Source organism: Aspergillus caelatus, assembly GCF_009193585.1.
Source record: "Aspergillus caelatus strain CBS 763.97 unplaced genomic scaffold BDV27scaffold_300, whole genome shotgun sequence".
In the NCBI taxonomy this organism is placed as follows: Eukaryota; Fungi; Ascomycota; class Eurotiomycetes; order Eurotiales; family Aspergillaceae; genus Aspergillus; species Aspergillus caelatus.
Genome location: NW_022475563.1, coordinates 27,598 through 41,071, shown reverse-complemented (window position 1 = coordinate 41,071; position 13,474 = coordinate 27,598). Strand labels below are relative to the sequence as shown.

The following is a 13,474-nucleotide window of genomic DNA, read 5'->3' as shown; positions in this document are numbered from 1 at the left end:
CCAAAAAAACGAAAAAAAAACCTCCCAACACCGCTTGCAATTAGTTTTCCGGATTTAAAGAACTAATTTCAAAAAAATTGGAGATCATAAAAAACCGGCGTATAATAATAAAAATAATAATGCTCCGGTACTACACAGCGTTGCGACTCTTCTAATAATAAATAGAACTATTGACGCCGCATCAGCAATCGTTGCTCGTCGGGACCCATTCACAGTATCAACAGGTGAAGGAAAGGATCCGCCGCTGCAGACAGACTAGAACCATGTTTTTAACTTTTTTTTTTTTTTTCAGTATGATTATTACACAGTTTTACTATTATTATTATTATTATTATTTTAACCTTCTTTCTCCTCATTTCTTTTGGAAAGTAAGATTACATACTTCGTGGTCTAATCTGAGTCTGAACGCGCGGCTGATCCATTTGGAAAGATCCAGCCGATCCAGTTCGATCGTCTGATTTGAATCATGGTGGATTCTTTCTTCATAGTATATATATACCCGCTGTCCAGATAATTAAAGTCGAGTGGGAATCAACGGCAGTGAAGGGATATTTATAGCATTCAGGTATTGTCATCGGACGGTACGGAGTATGCTGAGGTACTATAAAAAGATCCCTGTTGGGACACGAGGCTAAGTGGGGCACTGAGACGCAACTAGTCTTCTTGAGGCCTGGATAAATGTATCTCCTGATATGGCTCGAGCAAGCACACCCTAAAAAGAAGAGTCCAGCCACAAACCCCCCAGCCTTTTCTTTCAAGCCAATCAAGTTTCCGGGATCACATGGAGAACATTCCTGTATTACGCCTATCAATCATGCACGAATCCTGCATGATGATTATTTCCACTCACTCACTCACACCAACAGAACCCTTCTCTGTCACTCGCAGTTTGACTGAATGGCTGTGGTACCGCCGCCCCGTGATGATCACCGAATTATAATCCACTTTGTTCGTCCAGCCCCAGCACCAGCCAGGTCATGACCAGGACTAGTCTGTACTAATCATAAATATATTTGTTTCTCTTATAACAGGACTATGACTGTTTCTATGCTTCGGTTTTTGAGGTGGAGCAGCCGGTGTTGAAGACCCTTCCTTTAGCCGTTCAACAGAAACAGATCGTGGTGACCTGTAACTACGAGGCTCGCAGAAGGGGATTACGCAAGCTGCAACTGATCAAGGAGGCCAGGCAGATTTGTCCAGAGCTTGTCATCGTCCTCGGTGAGGATCTAACAAAATTCCGTGATGCGTCTAAGAGTCTCTACTTTTTCCTCCGTGCCTTCTGCTGGAGCGGGAAAGTGGAAAAATTGGGATTTGATGAGGTGGGTTGGTTTCTTATTTCACTCTTCGGTTGTTGTCGCGTCCCCACGGTTTGTGGATCTCTGAGCCTTATCTCTGATACTAGAACAACAGTTGTTTCTGGATGTCACAGACATGATTACATACAATGTGGATCTCTTGAATCGAAACGATCTAGAACACTCGTTCTTTCATCTCAACCGTCAGGATCCCACACTGGGGTTCGCATTTGATGCCACTGGGTTCCATGGTTCGACTTACCCTGCGGCTCCCAACGTAGCATCGGATTCTGCCTGGCCATCGGTTCCGGCGGGAAATGATTCTCACTCGCTACATATTAAGCTACTTGTTGCTTCCCATCTGGCAGCCTACCTACGTGGCCAACTGGAAGAACAAAAGGGCTACACTGCCACAGTAGGCATTTCGACCTCGAAAATCCTCGCCAAATTAGTGGGTAATACTTATAAGCCCAACAATCAGACAACCCTTCTACCGCCTTATACTGCGGCGGAGCAAGGCGCCCAGAGCAGTGTGCTTAACTTCCTCGACGCCCATGACATAAGAAAAATTCCTGGGATTGGATCTAAACTTTCTCAAAAACTAACGTCTTACCTCAGAAGTCCGGCCCAGTCAAATCTAAATCAGGCTGCTTCTGATACGGCGAGGGATGATACAGTCACTGTCCGAGACGTTCGTTTGTTTCCTAGGATGGGCCCGGTGCTTTTGGATAAGATCCTAGGCGGTCCAGGGTCCCCCAAAGGCATTGGTACGAAGGTATGGGACCTGATACATGGTGTAGACAATTCAGAGGTCCTTCAAGCTCGGGACCTACCGACCCAGATTAGCATTGAAGACTCCTATGGGTGTCTGAGCACCTTCGAAGAAGTTAGAAGAGAGCTGGTCTCCCTAACTGCTAGTTTAATACGTCGAATGCGAGCAGACCTGACTGAGGAGGAACCTGATGTCGCTGTAGCAGAACCGCGATCGAAAGGGTCACTTTCTCGAACAATACCCAATATGCGATGGATTGCTCGTCCAAGGAGTCTACGTTTGTCAACAAGGCCTCGGCCACCTCCTACATCCAACGGGGCACAAGCTCCCAGCTTCAACCGTATTTCACGCTCGGCGCCGCTCCCCCAGTATGTGTTTTGCCTTGATGCGAGTATTGACGCGCTGGCGGAACAACTGGTGCACGAACTTTTGACCTTGATGTTCCGGAAACTCCATCCCGAGAAGGCTGGCTGGAATATCCGTCTCTTGAACGTCGCCGTGACCAACATGATGGATGTAGCTGGGGAGCGTAAGCAGAGTAGTGGACGAGACATCGAGAAGATGTTCCAGAGGCAGGACAAGTTACGCAGACCAGACTTCCCCGTTCCAGTGACGGAGCGGTCATCACCAGAAACTGCTACGCAATACGTTAGGGATCCCAGCCTGTCATCCAACGATATTTCCAGTAGTTCTCAGATAATCGTGGGCTTGGATAGACATGCGTATAAAACCAGTGGTGATGCCTGGGAGGAAAGTGAGGAGGACGAGGACATGCCGTGTGTAGTGTGTACGAGTTGTGGAGCGCTGATTCCACATTTTGCACTTGTTGCGCATGAAGTGTATCATTCTGCACCGGACTAATACTAGTGAGACATCGATGAAATCCGATCTAGATCCGGAGTGGATGACGGATGTAGTATGCGATGTTCACTTATGGTCGCAAAAGCGAGCTGTACCATGGTTGTAGATCTCGGTCGTTTCCATGACTTGTCTCAGGGGCCGACCAGTGAGGATGGCTAGGGGTTTTTCTTTCCTTCCCCCTTCCCCCCACCCTCTTCATTTTTGGCAAAATCTTGATGCCTAATCAATCGTGACAGTGATGATGACTCTGTCTCAGTCGGAATAGGGCTGTTGTCTGGGCTGGTCCCTTAGAGTTTAGGCCCTGTTTCTCCAAAACACGTGACCTAGACAAAATTGTTTACTGTCTCGGAACGTTTTGATCCACTTGGTCCCTGGTTGAAGTTTCTCTGCGACAGCATTCGAGGTACTCTTGGGGAAGCGCTATCCAATGACTCTGTCTTGAAAATATCTTCATTTCCTCTGTCTTTCTGACAACATTAAAATCTCCTTTTATATACTACTGTCAGCACTAAAAGTTCCAGCCACGGTAAGCGCCATTCCATTCCCCCGCCGATCACAACCCTGAGGCTGTGGACAACCAATTGATCCGTCCACTAATCAGCTTAAGGGACCATCCCTAACCCACTCTCAGCCCAGTCTGCTGAACCCCGATTTTCTTTCATTCCTCCCGCATCGTGTTGACATTAAATCCGACTTCCGAGTCCCAGCTCATCTTTTGCCGGTTGATCTCCACGACAACCTCTCACAATTAATTCGTTCCCTTCCCCCTCTATCCGTTCTCTATTCCTCCTTCCATATCTTTTAGCTGTCCATCTCATTTCCATTTCTGTCTACATCCCCACGCTCGTTCGGTTTGTTGATCTCACTCACTACAGCAACACATCGGCGCATTCGCCAAGACTGCTGCGCCCCAGCCAAGCGTCTCGCCGTGGCGTCTCTAGTTGACCGATTGCTCGCTGCCTGGAAGGATCCCCCTATCATTCGCTTGCATATTGCGTGCTTGTACCGTTTGCCGTGAGGTGCGGAAGAGCGACTGCCGCCCAGAATCAACCAAGTCGCCTTGTTTATATCGAACTTGGTCAGGTGCATTGAAACGGCGGCCTCGCTTTTATTGTTGTTGCCTGATGCTTTTGATGTTACTCAGTCAAGGGGACCTCTAAACTTTTCCGCGCACTACCCTGCCTTACAGCCTATCTATCGGTCGGATTCGATCAATACTCTGGGTGTTAGCCACCAAGAGCGGCTATGAGGTTGTTTAAACAATCACTTTGGTTTGCTACCAGTGCAATCTCACTCCTTGCAGCTCACGCAGAAGGTTGGCTTGCATATATTTTCCTTTCCTAACTGCTCAGCTTATGCCAGTCTCTAACCTTGAAATATTGAACAGCTCGGTCGCAGGAGCCAAATGCTATTCAGCGTGTCTCGACTCTAGATCATCCTAAGATCCATACGTCCGCGCATCAAGTCGATCACCTTTCTCATTTCGATGTCACGTTCAACCTGCGTGACAAAAACCAACGAATAAAACTAGAATTAGAACCGAACCATGATATTCTAGCGGAAGACGCATATGTACAGTACCTAGACCGCCATGGAAACATTCAACGTGAAGAGCCAATCGAGCGACATGAACACAAGGTCTTCAAAGGCCGTGCGTTGGTTGGGAGGGGCAAAGGCATGTGGGATCCTGTAGGATGGGCCCGGATATACTTGAAAAATGATGGGTCACAGCCTCTATTTGAAGGAGTCTTCAGCGTCCACGACGATAAACATCATGTCGAGTTGAAATCAACGTACCTGCAAAACAAACGTCAGCAAGATGTGGGCATCCCAGACCGGAAAGGAGAATACATGGTCTTCTATCGAGATTCCGACATGATCCGGGAACTACATACCGACTTGAAGCGCTCATTCCCCGTTTCCTCGTCGTGCCAAGCCGACAAACTTAGCTTTAATGCCGACCCAAGTCACCCGATTCTCCAAGCCGAGGAGGACATGAGTCAATGGGGTGCGATGTCTCTAAATTCGCTGTTCGGACTTACCAAGCGGCAATCTGACACTGGGGGTGTGTCGGGCAACAGTGGTGGTGTGAGCTTGAAGTCGACCATTGGTGATACGTCTGGTTGCCCCGACACCAAGAAAGTCGCGTTGATCGGTATCGCTACGGACTGTGGCTTCACCGGTTCGTTTGATGACAAAGAAGCCGCCCAGAAATGGATCATAAATACTGTCAACAGCGCATCTAATGTCTACGAGAAATCCTTCAATATCTCCATCGGCCTACGCAACCTAACCATCACCGAAAAGGATTGCCCAGAAACTCCTCCCGCTTCAGCAGAGTGGAACATGCCGTGTTCCGAGGGGAATATCTCATCTCGACTGGATAAGTTCTCCAAGTGGCGTGGGCAGCAAAAAGATACCAATGCTTATTGGACCCTCATGAGCAACTGCCCCACAGGCAGCGAGGTTGGATTGGCATGGCTTGGGCAGTTGTGTAATGCAGATGTTGTATCAGATGCCGCGAACGCAGTCAGTGGTACCAACGTCGTTGTACGCTCTTCAGGTGGCGGATGGCAGATCTTTGCCCATGAATCGGGTCACACTTTCGGAGCGGTTCATGATTGTGATACCCAGACATGTGGGCAAAATCTTGAGGCGTCATCGCAGTGCTGTCCTTTGACTGCATCCTCCTGTGATGCAAGGGGGCAGTATATTATGAACCCGACCACGGGCACAGATATCACAGAGTTTTCCAAGTGTACAATCGGAAACATTTGCTCGGCCCTGGGTCGCAACAGCGTCAAGTCCAGTTGCCTTTCCGACAACCGGGGAGTCACCACCTATACTGGCCATCAATGTGGCAATGGCATTGTTGAGTCCGGAGAAGACTGCGACTGTGGCGGGGAAGAATCCTGCGGAGACAATAGCTGCTGTGATGCCAAAACGTGCAAGTTCAAAAGCGGCGCGGTTTGCGATGATGCCAATGACAGCTGCTGTTCAAAATGTCAATTCTCTTCTGCTGGAACCGTCTGTCGAGCCAGCCGTGGCGAATGCGATGAGGAAGAAACGTGCAGCGGCACTTCGAGTACTTGCCCTTCTGACTCTTTCAAGAAAGATGGAACGAAATGTGGTGATTCCTCGGCCGGTCTAACTTGCGCCAGTGGACAGTGTACTAGTCGAGATTACCAGTGTCGGTCCGTCATGGGTAGTTTGCTGCATAGCAACGAGACGTACGCTTGTTCTGCATATGGCTCGTCCTGTGAAGTGGTCTGCTCCTCTAACACATTTGGTCAATGCTACGGCGTCAACCAGAACTTCTTGGACGGCACCCCTTGTAGCGGTGGTGGCCATTGCAAGAACGGAAAATGCGACGGTTCTAGCGTCAAGGGCTGGATTGACGATCACAAGAACCTAGTCATTGGCGTTGCGTGTGGTGTGGGGGGGCTAATTGTGCTGTCAATCCTGTGGTGCTTGATCAACCGCTGTCGTCGGGCACGACCGACAGTAAAGCCCATGCCACCACCTGCCGGTCCATATGGACCCTGGGCTCGTCCTATGCAGCAACCGATCCCAATGAATCAGTGGCCCAATGGGCCGCCGCGTGGATATCAGGGGCTTGCAGACCCTCCGCCGCCATATCCGCCCCCAGCATATGGTAATCAAGCACCGCGATATGCTTGATTGGGTTATGTATGTTATATATACATTTACACTTCATCTGACACGAATTCTCATGACGAATCTGCGAACATTGCATCCTGGTGGCATTCTTTCTTTCAGTTCTCTTTTGGATCCGGCGTAAGTATAGTAATATGTGGCGGCACCTGCATGCTACAGGGAAGACTTCGGTGACATGTCTTGTTTGCTTTATACTATTTTTCCCATCCCCTACCGCTCTCTCTCGGTATTCAATGGTCTTGAGCTTTGGTGTTCTTTCCTTGTCATGTTTGCTATCGGGCTGGCTCATTAATGGTGCCCTTGTATAATTGAGACGCGCACTCCTTTGGTGCTGGGAGTGTGATAAATATTGATTGCTGTCACTTATGAGCCATCGTCATTAGAAGACGGAGCAACTGCACATCTACAGACACAAGTTTATAATAGCACCAAGTTCTCAATTACAATGTCCGACACCAATACACAGTAAATCAAGACTCAATGGAATCGTATATAATTCATCCAAAGGGGGGAATCCCACAACCGATAGGCGCCCATCCAATGCCCAAGGGAAACATCCAGCAAATTCGAAATGCTGCCAAGAAAAAGAAAAAGTAAAACGGACAATGCAGAACCAAAGTACAGAATGATACTATCAGTTCACACAAACCAGTCACTCTCAGGACATAGGAAGTTATTGCCCGCGTACGCAACATAGGTAAGTTTTAGTCAATCCCCAGGATCGAGCCACAGAGCCAAGCCCAACAAGTAAAAGAGAATCTCGCAACAGAGAACATTACACAGCCAAAAAACAATTTACACCATAAACAAAAAGAGAAGGGACAAAAAAAGAAAAGGAAAGGAAAGGAGAAAGAGAAACGTAATCACTGCCAACATATACTCACAAACGCCTCCCGGGTGACACCACCCACACCCTCCAGATCAAACTCCTCAATCATAGCCCTGAGTTCCTCTTCCTCGAGGCCTGTTTCGCCCAACTCCCGCGCAACCCGCCTCAGATCTTCCAGATCGATGTACCCCTTGCCGCCCTCATCGAAGAGCTCGAACGCTCGCAGAATCTCATCCCGGGGGTCGCGCTCCAGGATCTTCAGCGCCGTGACGGCCTGAAAGGCAGAGAGGGGCATGAGCAAATTGGATGGGTGCTGGGGATTCGTGGCGGGAGCGGTCTTGGCCTGTTGTTGTTGTTGTTGGGCTGAGGATTGCTGCTGGACTTGGGGACGGGGTACGCCATAAGTCGTGAGAAGGGAGATGAGTTCTTGCTTAGGGAGAGTAAAGCCTAAGGCGCGGAAAGCGACGCGGAGTTCATGGTAGTCTAGATGTTGGTCGCGGTCGAGGTCGAAGAGGGTGAACTGTTGGGTTGGGGAGAAGTGTGTTTATGTTAGCTTCCTTGCTAAACCTTTTGTTTTTTTTCTTGCGGGGATGTAAGAAGGGGGTCATACAGCTTCATTGATCTCTTCCCGTTGTTCCTCAGTTAATCGACTCAGAGGATTCGAGTCCTGTGAAGGGCCGTGGGTCTGCGAATGGACTGGTGGCTGTGGCGCCTGTTGCGAGGATCTCGCTGCGTCGGCTCCTTGGTCGCCTGATCCTGGAGCCCCTAGTCGTTGACGGGAGAAGGTGGACGCGGCGAAGGGGGTTGGATTGGCGTTCATAGACCGGTCAGGTAGCCTTGTGGAGGCGAATGAGCGCGAGCCAAACCCTTGCGACGCCATGGTGGTCGTTGTCGTGGTTGGTGGTTATGAGGGAGATCCCGCGGTGGGTGATCGCCGGTGGAAAAGCACCGGGATGCGATCAACTTGTCAGAAGGGTGGATGTTCTGTAAAATGAGAGTAGGGAGTGACAATGGTTTTTGTTGTAGTGAATTAAGCCATAGAATTGTTTTGAGCCGTGTGGTTGTTGTGGGGATGGTTGGAAGGATTGGATTTAATTGCCTAACTAACTGTCAGGTTGTCGGGCTGCGGAGACGCGACCAAGTCAAAAAAGGTGACGCGGAGTAAATTAAATCATCTTTTGTTTACAGTTACTTCTTACATTTATTGGAAATTTTACATTAACGCATTTAGATCTTACACCCACTGATTTGTTTACAGTCGAACAGAAGATTGTATATCTACATTCCACACTTTACATCTTAAGAGTTGTTTATCATCAGGTTCAGTTAGCCCACACCAGATCCATACTCGTTGCCTGGGAGTCCCCCAAAAGAAAGAAAAATAAGTCCGAAACGCTCTGCCACTCGTGAAGCAATGGTAGTATTATACTCTATCGCGACTGTCAAGTCGCAGTCTGAAGATGCATTCATATTCTTCTGTAAGTGTCGGTCGAGCTTGTAGTTTCGTCAGTGCTGAGTTCGCCAAAATCGTTCATTCGTTTGTCTATCAATGGGCTTGACATTGAATGAATTTCCAGCCATCCTAGTTACCACCATAGAAAACTCATCGTGCGGGACAGTCGAGCCTTCAATTGGAGCGGCTTTGTAGTCTGACAGCCAACGTAGGTATCTGGCTTATAAGGGTTGAATGGATCTCATCCCCCAACACCAACCTCCACAATTGAAAATGCTCAGCTGCCGCACTCATGTGCGTAACGCGTCAGCTTGGGGGACAAGGTAGGTGATTTAGTCCATAAGGGCGTTCTGCTCAACGCTGACCATTGAGGTCCGGGTCAACCTGACGACCAAGATCGAGATCCTCAAGGAATTTCCGGCCTTGAAGTCTCTCAGGCAAGTATTCTTGTGCTACCTCGCCATTCAAATAGTTCGGATTGTACTTGTACTCCTTCCCATAACCTAGTTCCTTCATTAATCGAGTGGGGGCATTCCGCAGATGAATTGGAATCGGCAGCCCGGCAATGCCTGGTTCTGCCAATGCCGCGAACGCATTGTTGAGACCTCTGTATGACCGGGTACTCTTCTTTGCTAACGCCATAGCCACGGTCGCATGTGCCAGGTTGATCCGCGCCTCTGGGAGTCCGATCTTCTCCACGGCCGCATGGGTAGAAATAGCCAGAGTGAGCATGCTGTTATCTGCCAGACCAATGTCTTCCGATGCCACTACGATTAGACGGCGAGCAATGTACAATGGGTCTTCTCCCGACTGAATCATGCGGGCGAGGTAATACAGAGCGGCATCCGGATCGCTGCCCCGGAGGGACTTGTGAAAGGCGGAAATGGTATCATAATGTTGGTCACCCGCACGATCGTAGACAAGAGTTTTAGTCAAAGACCGCTTTAACTCTTCCTTAGTGATCCCCGGGCGTTTGGATAGATCCATAGCGAGTTCCAGAAGATTAAGGGAGGTCCGAGCATCCCCGTCAGAGAACTTTGCGAGGTAGTTGATCAACTCGTCATCTACCAGGGCAGAAGGCGAATACTTTGGTCCCTCCTCCCGCAAAGCTCGGTCCAATATAGATTTGACATCTTCATCCGTAAGCTTTGCCAGGGTGAAAGTCCTACATCTGGAGAGCAGTGCATTCTGCACTTTGAAGGAAGGATTTTCCGTTGTAGCACCGATAAGAGTAACTTGCCCACTTTCTACCGGGCCCAAGAAGACATCTTGCTGTGATTTAGAGAAGCGGTGGATTTCGTCACAGAAGATTATTGTCTTTCTTCCCGTGAGGCTAAGTTCGCTCTTGGCGTCAGAGAATATTTTCTTGCACTCTGCGACCCCAGTGCTGGTACTGTTGATCTCCACAAATCTGCTCCCAACCATCGAAGCGATAACCCTCGCAATCGTTGTTTTACCAGTTCCGGGACCACCCCATAATATCATGCTTGGGACCCGGTCATTTTCAATGAGCCCGCGAAGAACGCCGTGGGGGCCGACGAGGTCTTGACCGCAGACATCATCAAGAGTCCGAGGCCGCATGCGCTCTGCTAACGGCGCTGCCTTCTGCAATGCGCTCACTTTTGGCCTCTTCACAGATTGCTCTGCATCGTTTCTAGTCTTCTTGTTGCCATCTGTTACTATTTCCGCTTCAGGTGCCGAGGGTCTCTTGCGGGTAATACTTTGTGAAGGCGAGGAGTCGGGATGCGAGTTGGGCTGGGCGGATGCTTTCCGAGCAGAGGTAGGTTGGAAAAAGCTGGGGACCTGTGCCTTCTGAGAGGAAGTCAGGTCCCCAGTGCTGGACGTTGGTTCATCGATAAAGTTTTGACAATTGGAATCAATATGGTCGTTGATTTTCAGAGATGATACAGAGTTTCCGCATATTGGACAAGACACCATAGCGCTTGAATCATCGAGACACCGGAAATCAGGTTGTTGGGAGTCAGAGCAACCCGATCATATTTAATTAATCAACCTGTCAATCAAACAATGGCCAGACGCGTGATCTCACGCGTTTTCCCCAATTAATTGATTAGAGTGGGGTTTCGTGTCAATGAGTAATCGGGGAGCTATGCCTGGATGCCTGAGGATGATGATGGAGCAGCAAGCACGCAATTTGCGCCCTAGTACTCCGTACTGCGTACGCCATAAGGAGTAGCCTTAGGCACCCTATCATTTTGGCCGATTGGAGTCAACTATTCCTGCGACTGCTACGGATCATTAAATCACTTTCTCCCCCGCACCGTTTCAACCCTCGATCTTCCCTTCACCTATGTTTTCGGGCTATCGGACTTCTATCTCTACAGCAATCGCGAGATTCAAGACTCCAACACAACAACCCTTGTTCTCGAGACATACGCCACCCCGCTTTCTCGATCCCCGCGCTAGAGCAATGTCCGCTACCACCTCTCGTGCGGACCCTTTTCGCCCGGCAAAACGGGTCGCTGGCCAGAGACAAGATGTTTGGTATGGGGATAAACGTTGGGACTGAACTGTTGCTGTATTGTCGGTCTAATTGGCTTTCAGGTCAATCGTCAATGAAGCCGCTGCGGCCTCCCCTGTTCAGCCTATCGTGAACATGGGCCAGGGATTCTTGTAAGTACGATTTTTATGATCCGGGCAGTGACCTGGCTGGCTAATGTTATACCCTCTACCAGTGGCTACAACCCTCCTCAGTTTGCGATTGATGCCGCAAAGGAGGCTCTCGACAAAGTTGAATGTAACCAGTACTCCCCGACCAAGGTACGAAAATGATCGAAGGGCGCTGATACACCCAAACACCGGCTCATTTCGGCACAGGGTCGTCCTCGCCTCAAGCAAGCTATTGCGGATGCGTATTCTCCATCCTTCGGCCGAAAGCTCAACCCGGACACCGAGGTTACGATCACCACAGGTGCAAATGAAGGTAATAGCCGTCATGGTGTGATGCGGCTTGGGGTTTACCTGACTGACAATTCAAAGGGATGCTAAGTGCTTTTATGGGCTTCATTGAACCTGGCGATGAGGTTATCATCTTTGAACCTTTCTTTGACCAGTGAGTGCGCTACTGTATAGCAACTTGCGTATGCCTGACACCCAAGAACAGATACATCAGCAACATCGAAATGCCCGGAGGTACCATTCGATATGTCCCCCTTCACCCTCCCAAGGATGGAGCTACAAGGACTTCGCCAGCTTCGGAATGGTCTATAGACTTCGAAGAGCTGGAGAAGACTATTAATCCCAAGACTAGAATGATTGTAAGCGAGTATTCTTGACCCTCCTCGATACATTTCTCCATCTAACTCATTAGGTTTTGAACTCGCCGTGAGCATTACTGCCCCTAGTGACCATGCCTTAGCAAACTACTAATGGCCACAACAGCCACAACCCTGTAGGAAAGGTTTTCTCTCGTGATGAGCTTGAGAAAATCGGCGAGCTCTGTATCAAGCACAATCTCATCATTCTTTCTGACGAGGTCTACGACCGTCTCTACTATGTTCCTTTTACCAGGATCGCTACATTGTCGCCTGAGCTTTACGAGCGCACTCTCACGGTGGGTTCGGCTGGGAAGGCCTTCTACGCTACTGGCTGGCGGGTTGGTTACCTCATTGGCCCTGAGCATCTGATCAAGTACGTGGCTGGCGCACACACTCGAATCTGCTACAGTAGCGTGTCTCCCCTTCAAGAAGCTGCAGCTGTTGCGTTTGAGCAAGCCGACAAGGCTGGCTTCTGGGATGAGAGCCGCACCGAAATGAAGAAGAAGATGGAGCGCTTCTGTGAGGTATTTGACGAACTTAACATTCCGGTATGTTCTAGTGATATAAAAATCTCGAGCCATAAACTATTTTGAATGATCCCTAACAAATGGCACTAGTACTCTGACCCCGAGGGTGGCTACTTTGTTCTCGCAAACATGTCCTCAGTGAAGCTGCCGGAAGACTACCCGTTCCCTCCTCATGTTGCAAGCCGCCCCCGCGACTTCAAGCTTTGCTGGTTCCTCATTCATGAGGTTGGCGTTGCGGCCATTCCTCCAACCGAGTTCTATACTGACGCCAATGCCCACATCGCGGAGGATTATCTCCGGTTTGCCGTATGCAAGAACGATGATGTTTTGGAGACCGCCAAGGAGAGGCTGCGTGGTTTAAAGAAGTATATTATACAGTAAAGTTATGCTTAGTGCAAAAACTTTTTGTGGAGCCATAGAACAGAGAACCATAATGGCATGAGTTATCCCTGCTAGATTTACGGTGTTAGATTACATAGAGAATGTTAACAGGGAACACTGGATGAGGTGGTCACAATAGCTCTTTTTTTTTTCCTTTTTTTTTCCTTTTTCTTTTCTTTACTTTTTTTTTTTTTTTTTTCCCCTCGTTGATGTGGTTGGCATTTGTCCGACAGTCCCAAGTTCAAGGACTTGCATCAAGCAGTCCCTAAAACTTCTCTTCTATCCACTTCCTCGACTTCTAGATTATTAGTTGTTTCTTGACACTTCTGATGAATGATCAATAAAAGATCGATTGGAGAAGGATGGGAGAGATCACCAAAAATAAACCTGGCACAGGATG

General features: G+C 49.0%; 5 protein-coding genes across 5 annotated transcripts; 3 read left to right on the top strand and 2 right to left on the bottom strand.

Annotated features, from left to right (window-relative positions):
* Window positions 1-227: 227 nt before the first annotated feature.
* BDV27DRAFT_137011 (putative DNA polymerase iota) lies at window positions 228-3,608 on the top strand. Its single transcript, XM_032068903.1, has 5 exons — window positions 228-313; window positions 383-948; window positions 1,032-1,319; window positions 1,411-3,454; window positions 3,536-3,608. The coding sequence occupies exons 2-4, from the start codon at window positions 898-900 to the stop codon at window positions 2,926-2,928; spliced, it is 1,857 nt and encodes a 618-aa protein (XP_031921956.1). The 5' UTR covers window positions 228-313; window positions 383-897; the 3' UTR covers window positions 2,929-3,454; window positions 3,536-3,608.
* On the top strand, window positions 3,464-7,053 carry admB (ADAM family of metalloprotease ADM-B). Its single transcript, XM_032068902.1, has 2 exons — window positions 3,464-4,243; window positions 4,316-7,053. The coding sequence occupies exons 1-2, from the start codon at window positions 4,174-4,176 to the stop codon at window positions 6,607-6,609; spliced, it is 2,364 nt and encodes a 787-aa protein (XP_031921955.1). The 5' UTR covers window positions 3,464-4,173; the 3' UTR covers window positions 6,610-7,053.
* A 332-nt stretch (window positions 7,054-7,385) lies between these two features.
* cdc31 (putative cell division control protein Cdc31) lies at window positions 7,386-8,481 on the bottom strand. Its single transcript, XM_032077143.1, has 2 exons — window positions 8,046-8,481; window positions 7,386-7,955 (listed from the first exon to the last, which is right to left on the bottom strand). Exons 1-2 carry the CDS (start codon window positions 8,313-8,315, stop codon window positions 7,470-7,472), a joined length of 756 nt encoding a protein of 251 aa, XP_031921954.1. The 5' UTR covers window positions 8,316-8,481; the 3' UTR covers window positions 7,386-7,469.
* Window positions 8,482-8,703: 222 nt separating this feature from the next.
* BDV27DRAFT_137007 (ssDNA-dependent ATPase MGS1) lies at window positions 8,704-10,949 on the bottom strand. Its single transcript, XM_032068901.1, has one exon. It carries the CDS (start codon window positions 10,824-10,826, stop codon window positions 9,243-9,245), a length of 1,584 nt encoding a protein of 527 aa, XP_031921953.1. The 5' UTR covers window positions 10,827-10,949; the 3' UTR covers window positions 8,704-9,242.
* Window positions 10,950-11,024: 75 nt separating this feature from the next.
* On the top strand, window positions 11,025-13,202 carry BDV27DRAFT_137005 (kynurenine--oxoglutarate transaminase). Its single transcript, XM_032068900.1, has 9 exons — window positions 11,025-11,393; window positions 11,454-11,522; window positions 11,585-11,669; window positions 11,727-11,832; window positions 11,889-11,961; window positions 12,013-12,166; window positions 12,220-12,233; window positions 12,291-12,714; window positions 12,784-13,202. Exons 1-9 carry the CDS (start codon window positions 11,200-11,202, stop codon window positions 13,072-13,074), a joined length of 1,410 nt encoding a protein of 469 aa, XP_031921952.1. The 5' UTR covers window positions 11,025-11,199; the 3' UTR covers window positions 13,075-13,202.
* The last annotated feature ends 272 nt before the right edge of the window (window positions 13,203-13,474 follow it).

Excerpts from the sequence above, each read along its gene's own strand:
- BDV27DRAFT_137011 (XM_032068903.1), top strand. The coding sequence starts at position 898 with ATGGCTGTGGTACCGCCGCCCCGTGATGATCACCGAATTATAATCCAC. Across the intron at positions 949-1,031 it reads ACCGAATTATAATCCACTTT|GACTATGACTGTTTCTATGC; the intron begins GTTCGTCCAGCC and ends CTCTTATAACAG. Across the intron at positions 1,320-1,410 it reads AAAAATTGGGATTTGATGAG|TTGTTTCTGGATGTCACAGA; the intron begins GTGGGTTGGTTT and ends CTAGAACAACAG.
- admB (XM_032068902.1), top strand. The coding sequence starts at position 4,174 with ATGAGGTTGTTTAAACAATCACTTTGGTTTGCTACCAGTGCAATCTCA. Across the intron at positions 4,244-4,315 it reads CCTTGCAGCTCACGCAGAAG|CTCGGTCGCAGGAGCCAAAT; the intron begins GTTGGCTTGCAT and ends AATATTGAACAG.
- cdc31 (XM_032077143.1), bottom strand. The coding sequence starts at position 8,315 with ATGGCGTCGCAAGGGTTTGGCTCGCGCTCATTCGCCTCCACAAGGCTA. Across the intron at positions 7,956-8,045 it reads GGGAAGAGATCAATGAAGCT|TTCACCCTCTTCGACCTCGA; the intron begins GTATGACCCCCT and ends CCAACCCAACAG.
- BDV27DRAFT_137007 (XM_032068901.1), bottom strand. The coding sequence starts at position 10,826 with ATGGTGTCTTGTCCAATATGCGGAAACTCTGTATCATCTCTGAAAATC.
- BDV27DRAFT_137005 (XM_032068900.1), top strand. The coding sequence starts at position 11,200 with ATGTTTTCGGGCTATCGGACTTCTATCTCTACAGCAATCGCGAGATTC. Across the intron at positions 11,833-11,888 it reads CACCACAGGTGCAAATGAAG|GGATGCTAAGTGCTTTTATG; the intron begins GTAATAGCCGTC and ends GACAATTCAAAG. Across the intron at positions 12,715-12,783 it reads TTGACGAACTTAACATTCCG|TACTCTGACCCCGAGGGTGG; the intron begins GTATGTTCTAGT and ends AAATGGCACTAG.